The 23,254-nt window shown below is 45.6% G+C and overlaps 1 protein-coding gene across 1 annotated transcript in view; it reads right to left on the bottom strand.

Annotated features, from left to right (window-relative positions):
* Positions 1-23,254, bottom strand: part of LOC103544567 (aldehyde oxidase-like) — a 62,306-nt gene that overhangs the window by 5,319 nt on the left and 33,733 nt on the right. The window contains 12 exon segments of the mRNA XM_070606821.1: positions 1,173-1,287; positions 2,519-2,571; positions 4,023-4,097; positions 4,807-4,935; positions 6,798-6,893; positions 10,990-11,009; positions 11,012-11,216; positions 12,968-13,159; positions 14,497-14,583; positions 19,079-19,166; positions 20,288-20,414; positions 21,763-21,903. Coding sequence (XP_070462922.1) covers positions 1,173-1,287; positions 2,519-2,571; positions 4,023-4,097; positions 4,807-4,935; positions 6,798-6,893; positions 10,990-11,009; positions 11,012-11,216; positions 12,968-13,159; positions 14,497-14,583; positions 19,079-19,166; positions 20,288-20,414; positions 21,763-21,903 — 1,328 coding nt within the window.

The raw sequence follows: 23,254 nt of genomic DNA, 5'->3' as shown, positions 1-23,254 counted from the left end.
CTGATAAGACTTCTTAGCACGTCTCTTAAGAGTTCAAGTGAGTCATAAGAACACATCTTAAAATTTCATACCAAGGCTAAATATTACCTTTGTCTTAGACCTTGATAAGGGCATAGAGAAAATGCAAATGAGCACGTTTTCACCAACTTTTTCACTGAAGGAGAAGGAATGCAGAAAGCAGCATGAGAGAACTTTCTAGTGAGCTCCCTACACAGGAGCGCTGCTCTGGGGTGAAAACCACGCTTAGCGTGGTCACTGTGTTGCCCTGGTCCAAGGTTCCCCAAAAATGATGTGGTCTGAGTCAGAATCCAGGCAAGCCAGACACCTGAATGGGCACGTTCAATACAGGTGTAGACAATTTCAAAGATTAGGCTGACTGTAGTTTAAAAAACATACATGCTGGAGACACATTAAACCAAAATTTATATCTGATTGCAATCCAAGATGTAGTCACAAAGGACGTTTGGAAATATCAAGCACTAGGGCTCGCTTCTGGGTAGGATTTTGGACAGATAATCACATAACAGTTGTGAAGGCATCACAGTGCCATTTAATGTATTGACAATCATTTATTATTATTGACAGTGGCTAGTAAGTGGCTTCACTTACCCCCAAAGACCCAGCGTCAAGCGGACAAACTCCATGAAGCAGCAAGGAGTATGTGTGACTGTGGGTGTGCATCTCAGCCTAGCATCCTTTAAAAGCACAAGGATGCTCTTAAACTAACAAAGCAGGGACCTAGCTGGATAAAAGATATCAAAAGCTGGCCACTAAATTCCCTGGGCTGGCCCGTGGTGTGCATTAGCAGATTATAGATGCTCATGAAATCCTTTGAGAAGGGTATACGATGGCATCTCACACAAGAGGTCAGGACTTCTGGTTGTGCCAACAGTCTACACAGAAGCTCCCTTTAGGCTGTGCTTCTTCCTTGAAGTGGCTTATTTCCTGACTCCATTTAAAAGGGCCAAGGAAATAAAGAAGAGAGGCCACTGTTTTTTCCATGGAAGTAACCATAGCACCAAGACAACTGTTGAGCGTCTAGTCCTTCTGGGGTGCAGAGAAATTACCCCTAGGCCAAATACACAGTGCTTCTATGCTGCACAGATAGAAGGAAAATGTGGAATTGAGGTGGATCTAGGGGAAATTTGAAGACTCCCCCAGCTGGGACTGACCTTATGTGCACCTGTCAGGCAGTCTATTTCCACCTCGGAACAGGCAGCTCCAAACACAAAGTACGCGAAAGGATGGCCTTCGCCTGTCTCCCAGTTCATGTGTGTCTCATAACCCCTGGAGGAAACAGAGTTCTTGAGGAGTGCTGTTAAGTGACCAAGTCCCCTAACTGCAGACCATGATGAGTAAACAGACCCATGAGAAGCTGCGCTCCATTTTTATGCACAGCAAAGTAGAGGAGTACATTTGCACAATGATGGGCCAGCACACAATGCATGCATTCAATCTGTTGGATAAATAAATATTTATTCTTTCTTATTAAACTTGCTTTGTCTGATAAAAATATCCAATCGCTCCCCATCAATGACTCCTTGTGCCTGGAAGTTAGCTGCAGACTCTATGGTTACCTGTGCTCTTGCTTTTGGCTAATGTTGGATCATGTAATCCTACTGTCATCAGATGCGGGGAATTCAACTTGCATTTTACACCAAACACTGCTTCAGAGGTGCATACTTGCCCATTCATCTATCTTTTCAGCTCCAGGATTCAGCCTCTGTGCTAAGGATCAGGCCCTTGCCTTTCAATCTTTGCCACTACTCTGGTCCCCACGACCTGCTCTGTTCCCAGCTCCTCTCTAAGGACACCAAGTGAATGTCATGGTGAAAGAGAAGCAAGGGCCAGCAACCTGCCAGCACTTTCTATCCTTCTCTCCTCTGCTCCCCCCAGACTGGAGGTAGCCATGAAAAATGCTTCCAGTGCTCATTCCTGATAGCCAGCCAGGGCCCTGGACTCCCATGACAACTGGCAAACTGACAAAATCAGGGAGGACTCTCTGTGTCACCCTGTTCTCGGATGGCTTTCAATCTCCATTAAAATAATTTGAGAGGTTGTTTTCCAAAGTATCTGAGTTCTACTTGTTCCACATCTTGACAACACATAGTTATTGTCAAATTTCCTACTTTTGCCAATCTAGACGGTGTGAAATGTTATCTGTCTTATTATGGGTTTCATTTTCATTTCCTTACATGTTTCTTAACTTAAAAGATACACCGAGTTTTCAACAGAACGTCAACCTCTGCTGTGGGTTCCACGCACCGACCCACGGAGAAGCCTCTGGCTCTACCCACTACCAGCTGACTCTTTAATTCACCTGCATTTTATTTGCATGCCTGTTTTTCCCAACCAAAGCCTTTCTGGGCATTTGGATTAAGTAAAAGCTAAATGTTCTTTCTAACAGTGGGTTAACAGAAGGTATAAATCAGTTTTTGCCAAAATTGCAAACAGAAGTGAAACTCTTCCTCAAGATACCGCACTACTGCCCACAGAATGTTGGGAAAGGACTATTTACCTGAAGTATCCAGTCGCTGAGAGACTAATGCTTTCATCAAAAGCAGCCTGCGCCTGGGAAAGAAGAATATAACGTGATGCAGAGAGGATGTTTACAGTAAGAACCACTCGAGACTTCGATTTTAATTTTACTGTGTGTTAAATAAAGCTACCAGTAGTAATAACTAGGAAGGACCAAGAGTAATTTACTCCTCTCAGCATTCTCCACCGCCACAGGCATTTGTGGTCCACTGCTCGTAGCGACAGCGTTGTCCAATGCATGTGGTCATAATCACATGGTATGTTACACTTATAGTCTGGACTATAGTGGGCAACGCGTGCTCTGCTTATGAAGAATTTCACTCAGTCATCTGGAAAGACTCAACCCGTTAACATGGAACATTTTGGGAAACAATGGGTGGTTGGATGTTTAATTTTAATATCATGCATATATAACAGTCTTAGGAGAGGGGTATAATTTTGCCAAATTGCTCCAGTTATACCAAAGGTTCTGCTGATTCTGCAGTGCACACAGTTGACTAATATACAGAAAAGTGGAGTTGAGGTCCAAGTCCCCGAGTCTGAGAAAGAAAAACGTACGAAGTGCAACCATTACAGGAGGAAGTGGGCTGAAGGGCGCATTTCACAATGGTGGAGAACTGACTCTCTTGCTCTGCATCTCTCTCCAGCTTTCTCCAACCAGGCTCTCTCAGCTTCCGGGGCCCAGGTAGCCAGGGCAGAGGGCAGAAATAAATATGCCCAGAAAGGATTGAGAGCTCCAATTATATGGATTATGGAATGAATCCTAACTCTATGGAATAGCAGGAACCATTTCCAAGTAAGACTCCCCAAATGTTATCTTCTCCAGACCAATGCTTTTAATGTGACATTCTAGAACAGTCAGCAAGGACACATACTCCCAGCCTTTACTGATAGCCATTCCACACCATGTGGTACTTTAGAACCTATTACTCTGCAAAGTTTGCCTATTGACTTTAGAATGTGTATCTTCTCTTCCAACTAGATTGCTAGAAGATGAAAGGAAGTAGATGAGGGTTCCCATTCCATCCGGTGTCCACTGCTGGTGGAATGTACACCCAGTGGCTTGGTTTCCTATTTCTAAATGAGTGCTCACATGATTTTTACTTTTATAGAGGGATTCTGGTGTCGTCTTCCCATTTTAGGGACAGTGGAACCCAGTGTAGGAGAACGAAACAGATTTACAGCTATTATCTAAAAAATACCTAGTCACCAGTGGAAGAAACCTTAATTAATTATTGCTTAAAACAAGAGTTCTGGACAGAAGAACATCTTTTTCTCTAATGGAAAATTTTCCCAGATGTAAGAGTTCTGCCACCATCTTACAGGATTTCCACATGCCGAGAGCCAAAGAGCCCCCATTTATCACTACGAAACAGTGCCTTTTAAAGCCCTTTCTTCTGATATTTAATTGTCACCTCTCTCTCTCTCATTCTCCACCCTCCTTTTTTTTCTAACATAAAACACAAAGTAACAACGATTCTCACCCAATCCTTCCACGTGCCTTTAGGATTCTTGCTGATGATGGGTTCAAGGCGTTTTAGAAGAGTTTGACAAGCATCCTAGGGATTATTTTTTGGTTAAAATTATGATCATAATTTCATGGAAACACCAATTTCAAAACCACCTGAGATGTGCTATTACATCAGCTCATTTGAGAGGCCGGTGAGAACGCAGAGAAGGAAGAGACCAGACCTGTGAGTGATGTGAAGGCTGCACGGGTAGGGGGCAGGGCGAGCTGGTCTTAAAGACAGGCCCTAGGATGGGGGCCTGTAGCCACGCTAAGAAGTCAGGACTTCACAGAGCAACTGTTGGCAAACCGCTGCCACTGTTTCTAAACACGGCATGGTCGGAGTTACTCTGTGCGAAAGCTCGCCCTGGCAGGAGCAGCTGGGGGAAAGGTGAGGGCTCTAGGGTGCAGAGACACGGCCTTGCATGGCACTGGCGGCAGGTGCACATCTGGATCAAAGCAGCTGTGTCACCACCACACGGAAGTGGAAAGACACAGTGAATAGAGTCGAAATGACTGCTGGCCAGTGAGATGTCAGGAGTGAGGGAGACAAACGGGGACACTTCCAGCTCAGTAGCGCCCCTGGGGGCTGCAGCACTGACTGAGCCCCAGTCGGGGCGGCCGGGGTGTGGTGGGGGGTTCACTGAGAGGGGGCGGGAGGGAGAGAAGAGCTGGATTAACTCTCAGTATCTTCTGAGCTCCACCCACAGATTTTGCCCTGCTGGGGCTGATGACTGGCAGTCCACTGCAAGGACTTTTACCTTTACTGCCAGTCCGTTGAGATCCGCCACCACAGACCCTCCCGAGACATTTGCATTAGGAACAGTTTCCGTGCTGGTTCCACGCAGGTGGACATTAGACATTGGCATCCTTAATTCACGACTGGCCACCTGGATTTCAGAAGAGAGTTTCTTTTCAAATACTTTGGTTAATCATAGACCCGAGCACACACCCACGTGGAAGCCTGTGTGTGAAGCCCTCCTATGTACAAAGGGGACAAGCGGGCAGAACCACCAATTCCTCCAGCCACAAAACCGCCTCCTTCTAAAAACCCTGATGCTAGTCTGGACCCCAAGCCCTGAGCACACTTTCTTTTTCTTTGACTTTCTTATGTGCAATAGCATCAGAAAAAGGAGGCGAGGCCCCAAGCCAAGGCAGGAAGACATGCCGCATGTCTTTATCATCATGAAATCAACACCTCTGAGGACTCTCCTCCCACCACACTCTGCAAATTCTAGCAAAGCTGACCTTATCAGGTAGGACATGCCTTATCCACATTTCTGTAGATGCTGTAGGAGAACAGTGCCTCCAGTAACAAGGACAACAGCCTTGCAAAAGCAGCAGCAGCACATGTGGCCACAGAAAGAAATGGTGTTGGTGCCGTTCGCTAACACAAGGACTTAGCTGGCTGCTTTGTGCTTCCTTTCTTTCTAGTGCTGGGAGCAAAATCATTGCTAACTTCAGCTGATCCAAAATTCTCCTCTTTCCTGCAAACTATAGAGCCCAATAGAGTTTGCCCACAACTGTGACAAGGACACAGGCATACAGAGCGCTCCACAGTGGCTTTCGGAAGACTGTTTACACAGAGTGCATGGGCTTGGAACACAAAGGGGTCTGGTGGCCCCATACGGAAAACACTGAATTCTCACCCCCAAAATGGGGAAAGATATGATGAGAGAATTCTCAAGTGGCTGATAACATGAAAGAAAATATATGTTCAACATCTCTATAATCAGAAAAATGCAAATTAAGGCAATAATGAGCTACTAGCATTCATCTGTCAAATTTTCTAATATTTTTTAACAATCCATAACATACAATGTTGGTTAGTGGCATAATGAGACGGATACCTTCTGGAAAACAATGTGGTAATATGTGTGAAATGATGTAAGATACACTCTGTGATCCAGTGATTCCATTTCTGGGAATCTACTTTAAGAAAATAACCATTGATTCAGTCACAGGCTTATGTACAAAATGTTCGTTGAAGTGTTCAACAATTGGGAATGATTAAGTAAATTCTATGTACAGTCACAAGCAGCCGATAAACATCATGATTGCAAAGAATTCTTAATAACAGGAGGAAGGGCTCAGTCTATGCAAGGACAGGTGAAAAATCCAGGATACAAAATTCTATAAACAGCATGTAGTGATTTTTTGGAAAAGAAAAAGAAAACATGGAAAGACCCCCAAACAGCGATTATCATGAAGTGGTAGAATTGTGCAGGGTCCTTTCTGTTAGTTTTTGCCTCCTCCAAATGTTTTATATTCTGTAATATTACTATTATGATCAGCAAAATAGAAACAGTAGCTAGTTATCTAAAGTAAATGAGTCAAAAGAAAACTGGTGAAGTTTGGTGAGAAATATCAAATGTGATTTACATCATCAATTGTCCAGAGTCCATACTATAAAAAGGGCGAGGAAGAATGCAATACAACAGAACTTACACAGCTTTTTATCACCCAGCAAAGGTCAAAAAAGACAACGCTCTTGTTAATATAAGCAAAGGAAAGCAGCAAATATCCTCCCAACCTCTGCTAGCAATAAGACAACCTGACACTCTTCTGCCACACTTTTTAGGGGAGTGGCTTGTTTACCCAGTTTCTGCTAAAAGACTAACAGTCTAAGCTGTCAAGGCTACACTCTCCTACCCTTTTTCTTTGGGGACAGAAAATGTACATCCATAGTTTCTTTCTCATACATATATCTACAAGCACACATCCAACTTAACCCAATTATTTGCTTTCTCACCTGAATCATTTTAGTGTGGACTCCTTGCCCCATTTCAATTCCCCCATGAGTCACCAGCACAGACCCATCTAGATAAATGTGAACCAGGGCAGCAGCCTAAGCAAAAAAAGATGAAAACAGTTTTCATGATCTTTCTGACTGATATTACCACATCTTGTCAGCTAAAACATTTTCCGTGGAAATGATCCCCTCCTTTCCACCCCCTTCAGAATACACACAGATGCACGTCCCATCACCCTGAGGGGGCTGAGCAGAGCAGGGCAAGAGCTGCCTCGTGGTCACCCCACAAGAGGCCAGCTTGTGGCTCAATGGCTTTGAGTCTGGGGCAGGACTATGCTCCTTCAGCTGCTATTTCCTCATTAGGATGCTGGAGCACACTGGGACCTTCAAGGATCTCCTGACCAGGGTGCATAACAATGGAGGTTTGGGTTTTTTGAAGGAGGATGGATGCAAAGGTAAGTGTAGACAGGCTGCTGGAGAGGGAGAAGAATTGCTCATGTGAACACATTCTCATAGTTGTAGGTGTGTTACAGAGAGGCAAAAATAAACATGCGAATAAGGTGGGGCAGATAGACATTAACTTTTTGCTGCAAAATGAGCTAAGTTCACCCTAAATCATCTTGGCACAGAGCTATAGTGCTTTAGAGTTGGAAGGGAACTTGGAAGTAATCTTCTGTAACTGTACAGCTCCCCACAGGGATCCAGAAGGAGTGGAACTAACAGAGAAGTAAAGGCTGCTGTAATCGGAACAGCCGAACTCTGAGGCAAACATGCTTTACGACCAGTAAGAACGAGCCTTCTGTCAAGTCTGCCCCTGCCTCAACTGGGGGTAAGGCGAAGACCAGGAGACTGCAGAACACAGGGACGGCTTCTTCACTTGGAGTCTCCAGGGCAAGAGAACCTTAACGGCATACGGTCCTGGAGAAAACGCTTCTGATGGCTCCGCTGGGGCTCAGGATGGCCTGCAAGGCACACCCTTGCAACTGTTCAGCTGGGAAGTGCCCACCTAGTAGACGCGATCTGGACCAGGCAGGGGTCACTTAGAGCTCTGCCAGCCAGGCTTCTCCACATCTAAGCTTCTATGCAGAGTGGCATAATAATCCAGGATTTGTAAAGGGAGGCTTTTCAGAGAATTCTGGTAACAAGCTAATTTCCATTTAACAAAGCTAAAATCTTAGTAAGCCTTAATTACTCGCTTAGATGCCTTTTAAACAACCGGGCTCATAAGTGAAAGTCGATGGACTTGCATGTCAATGACCACATACACCCAGGAAAGGACTGCATTCCTAGATCCGTTCTCTGCCCACCAGAAGGATCTCACAGCCACCCGTGGGCCACGGGCCACACTTGGAGCATCGCCTCTTTATTGGCACCCAAAGCTTCACGTTACTCCAGGGGATGAGGAGCAGAAGCCTCTGTCATTCCAAATAAGACACTTTTGACAGTGCAAATGGGCTCTATTTACCTGGTTGGCAGGTGTGAACTAGGGGTGTATTGGGACAATAGAGACAGAGGAGTACCCTTTCTCTGAGGACAAAGACACATTCACGGCCTACAGGAGAATCTTAGAACCTTGAGGAGGGCATCACAGGCATGACAATCACGCCCAAGAGCCTGGGAAGACGCAGCAGGGCGTGTTGAACTATCTACTGGCACACCACTCCTGGGGATGCTGTCTTGTCCTCCTGGTCATTTATTGTCAAAACAATAGAGATAAGAAGTGGCATCCTCTACAGAGAGCCCAGAGCTGGCTGCCTGGGGTTGTGCACAAGATACCAGGTGATGCCACCTGTAACGGCTGCTCCTGGGGTCCATTCTGTGGCACTTCATTGTTCTCTGCTAGAATGTGAGCCCCTGAAAGGAAGGACCGTGTCCTAAGGCCTCTCTTGAAATGCAACATAGGAACACACATGCAGTCAGTGCTCAATAAGTTTGAGAAATGAATTTGCAATGGCATAGCCATTCCATCTGTTTCTTAAACTTGTAAACTCTGCATTTGGCCTCCTGGCTTCCACAAGCAATTCAGAAGTTGCTTGTGGGTGACATTCTTTGGGGCTGAGCTACAGTTACAGGGGACTGTGCATTTCCCACACTGTGTGACCCTGCTGGCAACAGCACTGTGCCCGCGTGTCCGCGGCAGCATTTCTAAGAGGGACTGCTGAGTAATTTGCTCCAGGAGCTGCTGCAATCTTCTCGGGCCATTTAAAATGTCAAATTTGGTTCAGTTAAGCGGCACCACTGGATGGTTCATCGTTAGTACCACAGAAGATAATTCCACAAAGCTTCATCTATGGAATTGGCACAACTGGAGCAGTGGAACAGATGCTTCTCCAATATAAACTGGGCACTTAGATGGTGAAATGTCAATCTTCAAGCAAAGACTGCGGTATTGCTGAGAAGTTTGCTTTGGTCCTCCAGATTCTCCAAATGTCTCAGCCACTGAAGCATGTGAGTCCCTACTCTGCGCAGGTGTGGAGCTAAGGCCGGGGCAGGACAGGGCTAATTCGATGCTGGGGCCTTCAGGGCTCACAATCTAGGAATTACACAGAACGGAGGCAAGGTACGTTTGACCCCTCAGCTGTTGGGGGCACAGTCCTGCAGTCACATCCTGGTGCTGTCACTCACGGGCTGGATGTCCTCGAGCAAGAGAGGGAACCTCTGTGGGCTTCGGTACCCCCCTCTACAAAACAGAATCACGCCTGCCCGACAGAGCTGAGCCAGTGGCTAAAGGAACCGGGAAACTACAAACCAGCCAGCCCACGGCCTCACACACAGAAGGTGCTCAAGCAGCATTTCAGTTCCCTCCTCTATTTGGTTTGCTTCAGAATAGAGTCTTTCAGCGTATGGCTCCAGGAAGCAGCCTGACTGACCCCAACTCCTGGATCTGGCCCCAAGCAAATGTCTCAAGCAAGGAAGCTGGTTGCTGGGGCAGGATGGGGGGAAGTAGTGGGGTCTCCGGAGGAGCCTCTCAGTAGCCTTTGAGAATCTGTAACATCGGCTACTGTCGAGTTTCCCCCAAGCTGAGCTGAATCCCCCCTCAGACCCCACCTAAAGGGGTGTGGGGAGGCAGCCTGATGGAGCTGAGAAAGCATGGCTTCTGAGCCCCTCAGACCTGAGTTCCAGCACGGCCCTGCTTCTCACCAGATGCGGGACTTTGGGCAGGTCATCTAAGCTCCGAGCCTCAGCGTTCTCACCACTAACATAAGGATCCAAATCTTACGGTTGCCCTGAGGGTTGAATGAGATAAAGTCTAAAGAACTCATAACATAGCAGGTGCTCGGTAATTATTATTTTTTATCTAGTTTTTGAGAAATTTCTGATGAAGGAAATGGGACTGAGTCTGTAGCAGCCAGATAGTAATGGCAGCCACTGCACAGAGACAGTCTGCCACGTCTACCCAAGCCGAACGCCCAAGGATGCCCAGAAGACCCATAATCAATGGGGACTGTTTTCCCCGATGATCCTGGCCGACCTGCTCAAGGACAGATGGCCCAGACCGACCTCTTTGCTATCTGCCAGCCAGTCCGTTTACCCAAATTGCAAAGCAAGAGTCACTGCTCACAAACCCTTTTCTAGTGGAAGTTTTCTCCTTTCCTTTCCTGTTTAAGAACCTTGTTCTTGCTTTTATTCCTCAGCCACAGCCTCTTGACTGCCTCCCTCATCCGGGAAAACTGTGCAGACGACTCCACGGCTGTGTGTTGCTCTGCCCTCACCACCAGGCAGGGACTGGCAAGGATGCCGTAAGACCACAGCGGGTATTGTTTTAATGCTCCTTGAGCTCTCAGCTGTCTGCAATCAGGCCGCATGAAAATGTTCTAATGATTACACCAAAGCTGAACAAGTACGGCCATGGGAAAGGGGAGGGGACCCTCCGGCCCGCTTTTCCTGGCCTGCTCGGCTCCCTCAACACCCAGCTTACACACTGGTGCTCCCCGCAGCTCCACCTCCCTTTATCCCTATTCTGTCATCACTCAACACACCTGCCACATTTCTTTATGGCTCAGCCAAAGGTGTGACTTCTGCAAAGGGGAGTAACAATAGTTTTGAGGGCTCTGCCATCCTACCTTGAGGGCTAGTTTGATTGAGCACAACGCTGGTGAAGGTTGACAATCAGGCATTGCAACCATATGGCTTTCCACCATAATAGAAAGGTTCCTCAATACCTTTTGATGTGTCTGTTTGGAGAACTGACCTGGGCAGCAGCGGTTGAGAGAATCCAACAGGAAACTTCAGGGGAACCATGGCCAGCCCTCTCTTCTTCCAGTAATTCTCTGAGTTGAATTTTTCCACAGCCACTTTCCTCAGGGAGTAGGAAGACGTGGCCATACATTCTTTCCAACACTGGGTCAGGTTCGTGGCATCAATCTCTTGTTTGTAGGGTGTTTGGTCAATTTCCTTGTACATGTTCATCATTCGGACCTATAAAAGGAGAACTTGAAAGGTCAGGGGTCCTGGCAGACATGGTCTCTTCCATCCACTGTCCTCCTGGTCAAATGCTACTCATTCTGTTAGGCCCAGGCTGAGTTCTACTACTCTTTCTCGAAGCCTTTGCCAGTGCATAATGCTCTCATCTTCCCCCTGTTCAGAGCCTCTATCAAATATGTCAGCACCTACATGCTTTTTGTGCTGCGCCTGTCTAAGTTCACAGGCAGGACTCCTTTCCTTATATTTCTTATAGCACTCAACCCAGTCCAGGTACACTGCTGACTCTTAATTCTAGCCGCATTTGTGAGTATCTGTTGGAAGGCCATCCTGGATTTAACATCCAGCTGCCAGATCTACAGGATTTGGATTATTCAGATGCTGGGGCGAGATACGACCACTCACTTCCAAAACAGGAAAATATGAAAGTTCATTTAAATGTAACCGATAACTGGGATGAAGAATAAATTAAAAGATTCTATCACAGGACACCTGAAGCCAGGAGTAGAATTCTTCCTGAATTCCCAGAACTGGGGACTAAGCCTCTGGCTGAGAACTCAAGGTGCCAAGTATCTCATATTCTCAGTTGAGAAAACTCTCAGCAGTGTGGCCAGCTACCTCGCAAGCTGACAGGGCCATTAGACACACACTCTCCCCATCCCCGTAGAAAACATTCCCCGACCATTATAAAAGGAAGACTGGAAATTAGTGAGCTGTGCCACTGGGGGAGGCAGTGGTTTTAAGAGAGGCTATTGTCTCCTCCAACTGCCCTGGGATGAAGGGAGGCCACGACCTGGTTCTCCTCTGTAATGCTACCAAATGTGACACAACATCTGGGACAGAGGCTGTGGTGAGACGACCAGGAAGGGAGGGGCCCCCACAAGCTCGAGAGACATGAAGAAGATGGCTCCTGCCAATGGCCACAGATTCTAATTTTGGAGAGAAAGAACGTCGATGAATTGGGGACCAGGGCTTTCCCAGCATTGCCACAGCATGGGGCAAAGAGCCGTGGCCATCAGAGAAGGCTCCTGAGGGGCCAGCTGAGGGTCCCTGGGAGACTTAACCCACCCTTGCAGGGGACTGTCGAATTTGGAGAGAGCTAGCAGCGAGGGAGCCCCCAGACAACATGCCCGACAAGTGGCTCCATCTAACCAAGCAGAGAACAGAGAGCTCGCTGGGGAGGTGCTGCTTCCTCTGGTCCTTCTCTGCCCCCCGCTCCACCCTAACACCGCAGGGGAGGGAGCAGTGGTGAGCACACCCCGCGTCTCCCACCCGAAGTCCACTCAGGATTCCGGGTGGAAGAGGCGCAGGGAAGGGAGCAGAGCTTGTGAGTGAATGAAATCGGGACGAAGACTCAAAGAACGGAAAGTAACCGAAATGACAGAGCCTTTACGACAGCCGCCTGAGATGGTACGGAAGCAGAGAGGGAGGTTTTGACGGACTTGTTGGCAGCAGTTATGGCCCCAACCGCGCAGACTTCTCGCTGAACAAGTTAGAATCCAAGCTCACTCCTCAACATCCTCTGCCTCTAGGATGTTGGGGATGGAGCCCCAGTAAGACGAGGACCACCGCACTGCGGAGTCCCGGCTCTGCGTCAACTCGTTAGCTGAGCTACACTGGGCAAATCAGGCAAATCCTTCAGCCCTTCTGGCTCTCAAATTCCTCAACCTGCAGGCCCCCCGCGGCCCTCCCACCGCTGGAATTCTGGAATTTGATGCCTTTCCTATGTGAGACTCATTTATCATTACCTTCTCAGGGGACAAACCACATTTGGCTGCGACTTCCGTGATGCAGTTTTTGGTGATGAGCCCAGACTGAGGGAAGCCGAACCCACGCAGGGCCGTGTTGGATGGAAGGTTGGTTCTGCACGCCCAGCCCCGGAAGCGCAGGTTTGGAAACTTGTAAGCGTTATCCACTTTCAGAACTCCAATTTCTATCACCTGGGGAAATCCAGAGTGGATGTGATAAGACCCTCATCCTTCCACACATGGCTTACCATCCTGAGACCTCAGACCCAAACCGCTAGAAATCACTGACTGACCCTATCTACATCACGTCAAACATGCTAAAACAGACTCACATCCCCAGTTAGGTGCATTTTTGCTATAAAATAATTTTTAAGGATTTGAATAATTTATCTTTTGAAATCATTGTTTTCTATCTTCATATCTTAGGCCTAATGCATTTTTCCCAGGTTTCAAATATTTCCTAAAGCCTTTGAAGCATTTATAGGCACTAAACACTGGGTTCACAGAATGTAATGAATAAAATATCCTGGAAAACAGGGGAAAAAAATGGCTTGGTATTTGGTGTAATGCATTGGTTAACCAGGGGAATTTTGCCCCTGTCTCCCCTGGGACATTTGGCAATGTCTGGAGACATTTTTGGTTGTTAAGACTAGATGTGAATAACCTATAATCAATCTATAAATCAGAACTTGGGGTGAGTTTCTTGTGAGCCAGGTCTGAGGACTATAGCCCAGGGAGCTTCCCTGCCCAAGAAAGGCAGCACAGCAGAGGAGTGGGGTGCACAGAGCGTTATACACCATCTCGGAACAAAGAGCATACATCACACATGACAGGAACATCTCTTTTACTACTGTCACGAGATGCTTAGCTAGCAAGTCAGTGGTCACAAGGTGAGCACAGCAAGTAGGTGATTAATCCTTCGCTTCCAGGAAGAGATGCTTATCCCTAAGGAGATGGTGGTATGAGGGGGAAGCTACATCCCAATCTGTAAGGGCATCATCCTTAGCTTTGGGACATTGTAAATGTTTAAAGCAGATGGACCAGGCAGCCTCAACAGGCCTTTTTGGAAAAATGAGGTCAGGGCAAATTAGTTTTAAACCAAATGGCTTCCTCATAGAATCCAATATATCCTATTACTTGTCATTTATTCATCAGACTGGAGGGTAGCTGTGCCACTGACATCTACTGGGTAGAGGCCAAGGATGTCGGTAAATATCCAAAATGCAGAGGACAGCCCCCACAACAAAGAATTATCCAGTCCAGAGTATCAGCAACACCATGACTGAGGTCTAATGCTTGCATTTGGGAAAAGAGCTCTAAGCTTGGGAAACTCGGAGCTAACACACGGACACAGACTTGGCCAGTATCTCTGGGCTCACTCTGGGGGCCCCAGGAACATATGGCTATCCTTGCAAGAAGGGTCTTCATGCTTTTATAATTGAATACTATTTGACTATTGAACATTTTATGGAATAACTCATTTTATGTAGTACTTTCCAGAATGTGAACTTGTTCCTTAAAACACTTACAAATAACGACTCATCCAGGGTGGCACCTCCATTGCAGTAATGCTCCACATCCAGGGCCAAGATTCTGCCATCATTCATGAATCCAGCCTGGAGAAAGAGAACTGAACTGCGATACTGATGCCGGGGACCACGTCTCTCTAACATTTACTTTGTCACTTGAGAACCCTCCTCACATAAGCAAAAAGCTTCATGATGTTGGATTTGGCAATGATTTCTTGGCTATGACACCAAAAGTACAGGCAATGCAAGAAAAAAACCAATAAACTGGACTACCTCAAAATGGAAAACTCCCATGCATCAAAGGATACAAGCAACAGAGTGAAAAGGCACCCCAGAGAATGGGGAAAAGTATTTCCAAACCATTTATTGGATAAAGGTTAATATCCAGCATGTATAAAGAGCTCCTACAACTCAACAACAACAAACAAACAACCTGATTAAAAAGTGGACAAAGGATTTGAATACACATTTCTCCAAAGAAGATACAAAAATGTCCAACAAGTACACGAAGAGATGCTCAACATCACTCATCATTAGGAAAATGCAAACCAAAACCACAAGATACCACCTCACACCCTTTAGCATGGTTACTATAAAAACAATCAACTGACCAGTAACAGAAAACAATAAGTGTGCGTGAGGAGGTGGACAAATTAGAACCCTTGTGCACTGTTGGTGGGAAGGTAAAATGGTGCAGCTGCTATGGAAAATAGTATGGCAGTTCCCCAAAAAATTGAAAATAGAACTACTGTATGACCCAGTAATCCCACTTCTGGGTATGCAGCCAAAAGCATTGAAAGCAGGGTCTTGAAGAGATATCTGTACACCTATGTTCATAGTAGCATTATTCACAATAGTCAAGGGCTAGGAGCAACCTAAGTGTCCATCGATGGGTGAATGGATAAACAAAATATGTTACATACATACAAGGGAATTTTATTCAGTCTTAAATAGGAACGAAACTCTGACACATGCTGCAACCCGGAGGAACTTTGAGGACATTATGTTAAGTGAAATAAGCCAGACAAAAAGACAAATACTGTTTGGTTCCATTTCTTTGAGGTACTTAGAGTAGTCAAATTCATAGGGATAGAAAGTAGAATGGTGGTTGCCAGGGGCTGGGCAGAGGGAGGAATGGGGAGTTATTGCTGAATGGGTGCAGAGTTTCAGCTTTACAAGAAGAAAAGAATTCCAGAGACAGACAGTAGTGATGGTTGCACATAAATGTGAATGTACTTAATGCCACCGAACTGTATATTTAAAAACGGTTAAGACAGAAATTTTATGTGTGTGTATTTTGCCACAACTGAAAATAACAATAAGAAAGGAAGGGTAGAGAAAGATATGAAACCAAAACAAACAAAAACCCCTCTCGTCCAGTTCATCACTACTGGTCCATCAATCCTTTTCTCTCCTAACGCAAACCAACTGCCTATTTCCTGACCTCTCGGTCTTGCCACAGGTCCTGGAATTCTGGCTCCCATGCTCACATGTCTACCAAGACCTTCTCCCCCAAAGCCGGCTAACCCCCTAATCTCCAAACCTGGTGGGCTGCTCATAGTGTACTCTGCACGTGCTTCTCATAGGGCCCAATTCAATCAAAACTCCCAGCAGCATTTGGTGCTGCTGGAGGTCTTTTAAATAAATATCTTCCTTCCTTTGAAGATGTGTCTAATATCTCTGTTTTCTGTCTGCGCTCTGCTTCAATATATCTGAGCTTATCAAAGTTCACTTTAATGACGTTTGTTAAGTGGAACCAAATTCAAACCAAAGCTATAGTCAAGGGCATGGCCTTGAATTCCAGCAGGTTGAGTTTTGGGCGCTGGCTCTGCTGCTTCTGTGATCTCAGGCCAGCTATCTAAGCTCTCTGACTATCTGTGAAGTGGCCGTAAGTAAGGCAATGCCCGGAAACTTATAGGTAAGTGACTGAAACATAAGTGTCTGAAATATAGCTCGTGTTCTAAATAAAATTATTAATATTACCATTACAAGTATTATTAATATCATCTCCTGTCCTCATCCTCTTCTCCATTAGAAAACATTATTTTCTCAAAGTCTTAATCACTGCTATGCTGATGGCTTCTATAACTATAATCCAGTCCTTTCAATAAAATCCCATATTGGTGAAGGACATTTCTCCCTAATGTCCCATTGTCACTTCTTCCCCAACATTTACACAAACAAGCTCATCATTGTCCCTCCAGATTTGTTTCCTCCTTCCAACCTGGCTCTTTCCACTAGAAACCTCCAAGTCATGTTGATGGTTCTAGTCTCCGTTGTATTTTGCAAAGTTTGTCACACTGTCTCGGCTCTTGGACTCGTCTCTACTTCTACATCTTGCTATCATAGCTCAGACCCCAACTGCTTCGTGTCTACAGCATCAACTGCCCCCTGGTGGTCTACCTGCCTCAACCCTCTCTCTTCCCTAGGCCACCCTGCCTAGCGCCATCATATCACCCTCCCCAGTGCGCTCATGTTTGGTTACAACGCTTGACTGGTCAAGGATCTGCTCAGTCTCTTCTTCTCGTGAGATCAAGTTTAAACCCGCATCCTGGGACTCCAGGCTCCTCTCAGTCTGGCATCACTTAACCTCACCAGTCTGTTCCCACTCCTCTTAGGGAAGCACTCTGTGTTCTAATTCCCCACTCTCCTACTCCTGCCCTCATCAAACACACCACGTTCCTCCTGCCTCTGCATTTTTGCTCTTACTTCTCCCACCACCTGCTATGCCTTCTTTCTGCCTATCCATTCTTTGTTTTTTTTTAATTTTTTCATTGTGGTCTAAATAGTTTATAACATTGTGAAATTTCAGTTGTGCATTAATATTTGTCAAACACCATATAAATGTGCCCCTGTACCTCTTGTGCCCACCCTCTCTTCCTTCTCCCTGGTAACCACTAAATTGTTCTCTTTGTCCGAAAGTTTGTTTACATTCCACATATGAGTGAAATCATATGGTGTTTGTCTTTCTCTGTCTGGCTTATTTCGGTGAACATGGTGCCCTCAGGCTCCATCCATGTGGTCGTGAATGGGATGATTATGTCTTTCTTATGGCTGAGTAGTATTCCACTGTATATATATACCACATCTCTTTATCCAATCATTAGTCATTGTCTGCCTATCCACTCTTGAAGGCCATTTATGATCACTTTCTCTAGGATGTCTCCCGTACATACTTAACGTCATATTCATCTTCGTGTAGTTTTACTATGTGCGCCTCATCTTAAACTCAGCATTATTATACTTTCATAATGACCTCACATGTGTAAGTCTTGTCTCTCCCTCAACTCCGAAAATGTAATCTCTGTCAGGACAAAGTTCTCTCTAATAAATCTTTGTTGAACTAAAGCAGATTCAAAATATAGCTAAGAGAGAATGTGAGTTGAAACAGACACATTTTTATCTTCTAAAAATATGCATGCAGGTACACCAGCCATGGAAGAGACAATGCTGTGTTCAACAGATCCTGCTGTCTTTCATCCTGGGCACACAGGAAGACTACATTTCCCAGCCTCCCTTGCAGTTAGGCAGCAAAGTCCCAGCCAATGACATGTAGATAGAGGCAAGGTCCACACTTACAGTCTTGGTGCCTGAAACAGCTCTCACATAACACTCCTGCTCTCTCTCCCTAGTCTTCTGCCCTCTGCAGAAGGTCCGGTAGAGGACTCGGAGTCCCTAGGGCAGTGCTATCCAAGAGAACTTTCTGAGATGACGGCAATGTTCTATACCTGCATGTCCAGTACGGCAGCCACTAGCCACATGTAGTTACTGAGCACTTGAAATATAGCTAATGCAACTGTGGAATGAATTTTTAATTTTCTTTAATGTAGGTAACTTAAAGTTTAAATAGCCATCTATGCCTAGTGGCTTCCATATTGGACAGTACAGTCCGAGGGGAGGATGGTGGCACTATCAGATGGAAATGCATTGAGTTCCTGAATGATGTTCTGGAGCAGGGTCCTCTCCTCTCCCTGCTCCCAACCCCCACTTATTCCACTGGGCTGGTACCTGAACAAGAAATAACACAATAAACATTTAAGTGCCTGAGAGTTTTTAGTTGTTTGTTATGGCAGTTAGTCCATTCTCACTACTACCTATTTCTTATAAAGCAAAAAGTAATTATTTTCTCCTATGGAAATTTTTCTAGGAATTTCCGGGACAGAGTTTTACAAAAATACTCTTGATATATTGAAAACTGAGGAACCTGTTGGCAAATAATTGCAATTTCACATAACACTATTGTTATGGGAATTGTTCTGTTTTTAAAGTGTGTGGGAACAGCATGGTTCTCAGATCTACTTTCAAAGATGCATATCCTCACGCTTTCCAGTTACTCTGCTCCAGCCAATACCGTCTAGTACTTTTTCACAAACAGAAATCTTTGAACAAAGCAGAAAAGCTTTGTTGAACCAGCCAGTTATCAAACAGCCAGCACAAGGAATAAAAAGTTAGAAAGAAGCACAATTTGCTGATTTGCTCATTGCTGTTCCCCTTTAGAGAGAAGCCAAATGCTGCCGTCTGCACTGATGGAGTGTCATATTTACAACATGAATCCTCTCCGCCCCCTTCTTCCTCTACTCACTTTGTACTTGCCAAGGTATGGGTGGCGGCCCCCAGTTATTAGCATGTCTTCTCCTCGTTCCAGAATGCAGCGGACTGGACGGCCATGTCTGAAACAGAAAAAAAAGCAGGAGAAGTAAACTCCTTCACCAAGTAGCTTTTTTTTAGGAAGATTAGCCCTGAGCTAACATCTGCATCCATCTTCATCTTTTTGCTGAGGAAGATCGGCTCTGAACTAACATCTGTGCCCATCTTCCTCTGTTTTATATGTGGGACCATGTGACAGCATGGCTTGATAACCCCGGGCCGCTGAAGCAGAAAGCGTGAACTTAACTGCTATGCCACCGGGCCAGCCCCTCACCAAGTAGGTTTTATCTGGGGTTTATATAACACCTAGCGAGAGCTTGAATGGTGTCCACACACCTAACAGAACTACTCCCTGAGCCCAGGCTGTGCTGGTCTCAGGCCCACACAGTGGCCTCCCCTCCCTTTGGGTCGAGGCACAACGCCTGGCATTCACTACTTATGGGAAGGAGGCTCTTGGGTGCCAGAGGCTCCAGGGTATCGTTTGGGGGTATTTCCCACTGTGACAACAGCCTCTGCTATAGGTGAACAGTCCCAAGGCCACACTACAGACTGGTTACAAACGGAGAAACTCGACTGGTGTCCGACTGCCAAGTGCTCCCTGACGGGACACGTCTGGAATCAGTATCTTCGTGTCTCATGGAGAGAGGAACTGACCTACATTACTCAGCAAAGAAATTAAGCCTTCTAGCTGTGCCTGCTCCAAAGACAGCTTCCTGTGGGAATATTTCGAGATGCTCACAGGAAAACGGTACTAGCAATAAGGTAAGCATAACAAAAGCAAAACCGCTACTTAAACACGAACATATGAATCTTTTGAGACCTCTCTCACACAGGGGCGAAGGACAAGTGACCCCGACCCTTTCAGGACCTGTTTCTGTCTACTCTCCAGGTATTACAGCATTTTTGCTGTGGTTTTTATTCTTTCTCAGTTACTGATTTTGCTTCTCATTTTGGTTCTCACAGTGTGTAGTTTGACAGTACAAGATAAAGACATTGCAATAAGTGGCACTTGTTGGTGTATTTGTATATTATATGTGATTTTAAACAATCTTGACCCAGTCTCTTCCTCCTTAACCCTGATATTGTGAATATTCAGCATGACCTTGTTTTATTTTTTTCTATTTAGCAGATTTTCTCCACTTACTTGTTTGCAGCAAATGCGGTGATGGCCGCCATGATGCCAGTTTTGGTCACTTTTCCCCCGAACGCCCCACCAACACGCTTTACATGACACATGATCTTGTTAGCTGGGACCTTCAAGGTTGCAGCCACTATAGTCCTGTGAGTGATAACAGTTCTTGTTACTCTGACTCATCTGCAGCAAGGAGGGGGACAGCCCTGACCCGTTGGTTCCGTAATGTCTATGATACACAAACTGTGTGCTTATACTAAGAACGGGATGATTTCCAATGACCTGGGCATATATCCATGCCTGGTCTCAGTGGTACTTGGCTATAATGATATTGCCAAAACTATCATTAATATTAAGTAGTCCTTTCAATATCAATGAGATATTTTTGTGTTAATAAATTTCTTAAAATTTTCCCACGAACCACACCCAGAGTGTCGTTTCCACACTGATCCCTGGCGGACGCTGCCTGGCGCAGTGAGAGGTTGGGGTCTTCCCCTGCGTCTTCCTGTCTCCCCTGGAGTTTCTTCTCTCCTCCCATTTGGGTTCCTGCTGAAGTCGGCCAGCAGGTCTTCCTTGGAAGCAGGCCTTGCTCTTCTCTGCCACCATATTGTTTAGTGGTCATTTTTATAGATGGACACCCCACAGGGATGAAGTGATGAGCCCAATGTCACACCGGGAGTGAGGAGCAGAACAGGACTGGGGTGGGGCTTACCTGGCCCTTCTCACTGTCCCACCTTCTACAAGGCCTCAGTCTCCACACTCCCACACTTCCACCTGCTCTGGTCATGACACTGGCTGCTTACGACCTACTGAATCAAGACCCCTCTGCTTTGTTCCCCTTACTTTCACCCTGATGCTTAAACTAGCCCCCCTAAATGCATCTTCCATTCCAGCGTGGGCATCTTTGTGCCTTTCCTCTTTCTTACATGCACGCTGCCTGATACAGAGGACACAGGCAATAAGTGTGTGCAGAAGGGACAAGTGACTAAATGAATGCATGAGTGGCATTTGATCTTGGCGTGGAATTGCCTGCAAATGGCCTCTCTTCTCACCGTCGAGACAAAACTCACTCTCCCTATGAATCCAAACTGAAGACTCGGTCTTCATGGGACTTCTTGGATAACTCTAGAACCTAGCAAATCCGTATTCTCTTAATTCCTCCACCTGTGTAAATTCTAACCTAGCTGATGACGTGCTTGGTTGCATTCTGTCCAGAATGTTTCTCGACTGCTTCCTGTGAGTTAAGCCCCATTGGCCTTGGAGGGCAGGCCTTCCTTCCTTTCCTTCTTTGTTTCTGTATCCTTAACAGCGGACCTGCTGATTACATAAGTGGTTGTGAATTTACAGATCCACAAACAGAAGGCCCCTACATCCATGGACTGAGTATTAGTGCTCCAAATTCCTTCAGCTTCTGAAATGACACTTTTGCCTCTAATTGCTCTTGGTATATTTTGCTGGCAGATACCATTTAGCCACATCCCCTCCACAGAGGCCCCATGTTACCTGTATGTATTTGGGAAACTGTGAGGACACGTAGACATCCATTTCTTGATCCTCTCCTTTGGGAACAGCAAGCATGCTTTGAGTTTCCATATAAAAATGTTCTTGACCTCCCATATGTATTTCACCTATTATAGGAAAGTACGCCAGAGTCAAAGAGGCTGTCTGATAGCACAGGTAGCATTCCCCCAGCTGTTATCCCATTATGGAGAAATTCCAATGATGGTGCTTCGCTGGGACAGTAGGCTGCACAGTGAAGTGCCACAAAGTATATTCAGCTTTCACTATATATGCAGATTTGAAGTAGCGTTCTCTAGCAGACTCTATCATGTCTGCCAATACAGGAGGTCACAGAATCCTAGGGAAAGGCGTGTGACTGTCCAGAGTCAAAATATTACAGCAAGGAGACTTCCATTTCCAAGACAAGATGGAGTAGATGCACCTCTTCCTGTTTCTTCTGCTAAGCACAGCTAACAACCTTGGACGTAACGTATAAAAGAAACATAAAATGACTCTGAAAGGCAAAGAAAAGAAGGCAGACCTGCTAGGGACTTGGGGACCCAAGCAAAGACCCGAAGTGAGTTCAGTGGGCTTTGCTGTTGTTGCTTTTCTTTGCTTCATATATCCTAGACTTAGTGCAGAGACATCAGCAATCCGAAAACACTAACAGGCAAAGACCCAAAAAAGCCCCAAGAAAAGCCTACTTTCTCTAGCCATAGGACCAGGAAAGAGAAACCTAGCAGGACAGAAAACTTTTATATAATAACCACTCTATTCCAGCCAAACACTATAGAAAAAACTGTGGCCTCATCCTTATCTGCAAAATTTGAGGGGGGACCTAGACTCCTGCTCTTATCAGGCTGTAATGAGACGACCCAAACCCTCTGCTGGGTGGTGTCAGTGGGACCACGAGGGGAACGTGGACGTCCACCCTCCACCTAGCAATAACAAGGCATCACCCCTCTTTACCCACCAACACCCGGTCAGAAGAAGTCTGGTAAAAGAGGAGATTTAAATAAGATTCAGAGTCATGTAACATAATACCCAAAATGACCAAAAGACAATTGAAAATCACTCATCACACCAAGAACTTAACTTGAATGAAAAAGGATCATCAACAGATGCCAACACAGAGATGACACAGCTGTTGGAATTATTGGACAAGGATAATTCAAAGTAGCCATCATAAAAATGCTTCAACGAGCATTTACATAAACACTTGAAACAAATGAAAAAATAGAACATCTCAGCAAAGAAACAAAAGATATAAAAAGAACCAAATGGAAATTTTAGACCTAAGAAATACAACCACCAAAATTTAAGAGGCTCAATGGATGATCTCAACAACAGAACAGAGAGAACAGAGGAAATAATCAGTAAACAAGAATATAACAACAGAAATTGCCTAATCTGAACATCAGAAAGAAAAAGACTGAAAAGAAAATGAGCAGAGCCTCAGAGACCTGTACAACTATAATA

This window comes from Equus przewalskii, unplaced genomic scaffold (assembly GCF_037783145.1).
Source record: "Equus przewalskii isolate Varuska unplaced genomic scaffold, EquPr2 contig_5935, whole genome shotgun sequence".
NCBI lineage: Eukaryota > Metazoa > Chordata > Mammalia > Perissodactyla > Equidae > Equus > Equus przewalskii.
This window is presented reverse-complemented; position numbering and strand designations above follow the sequence as displayed.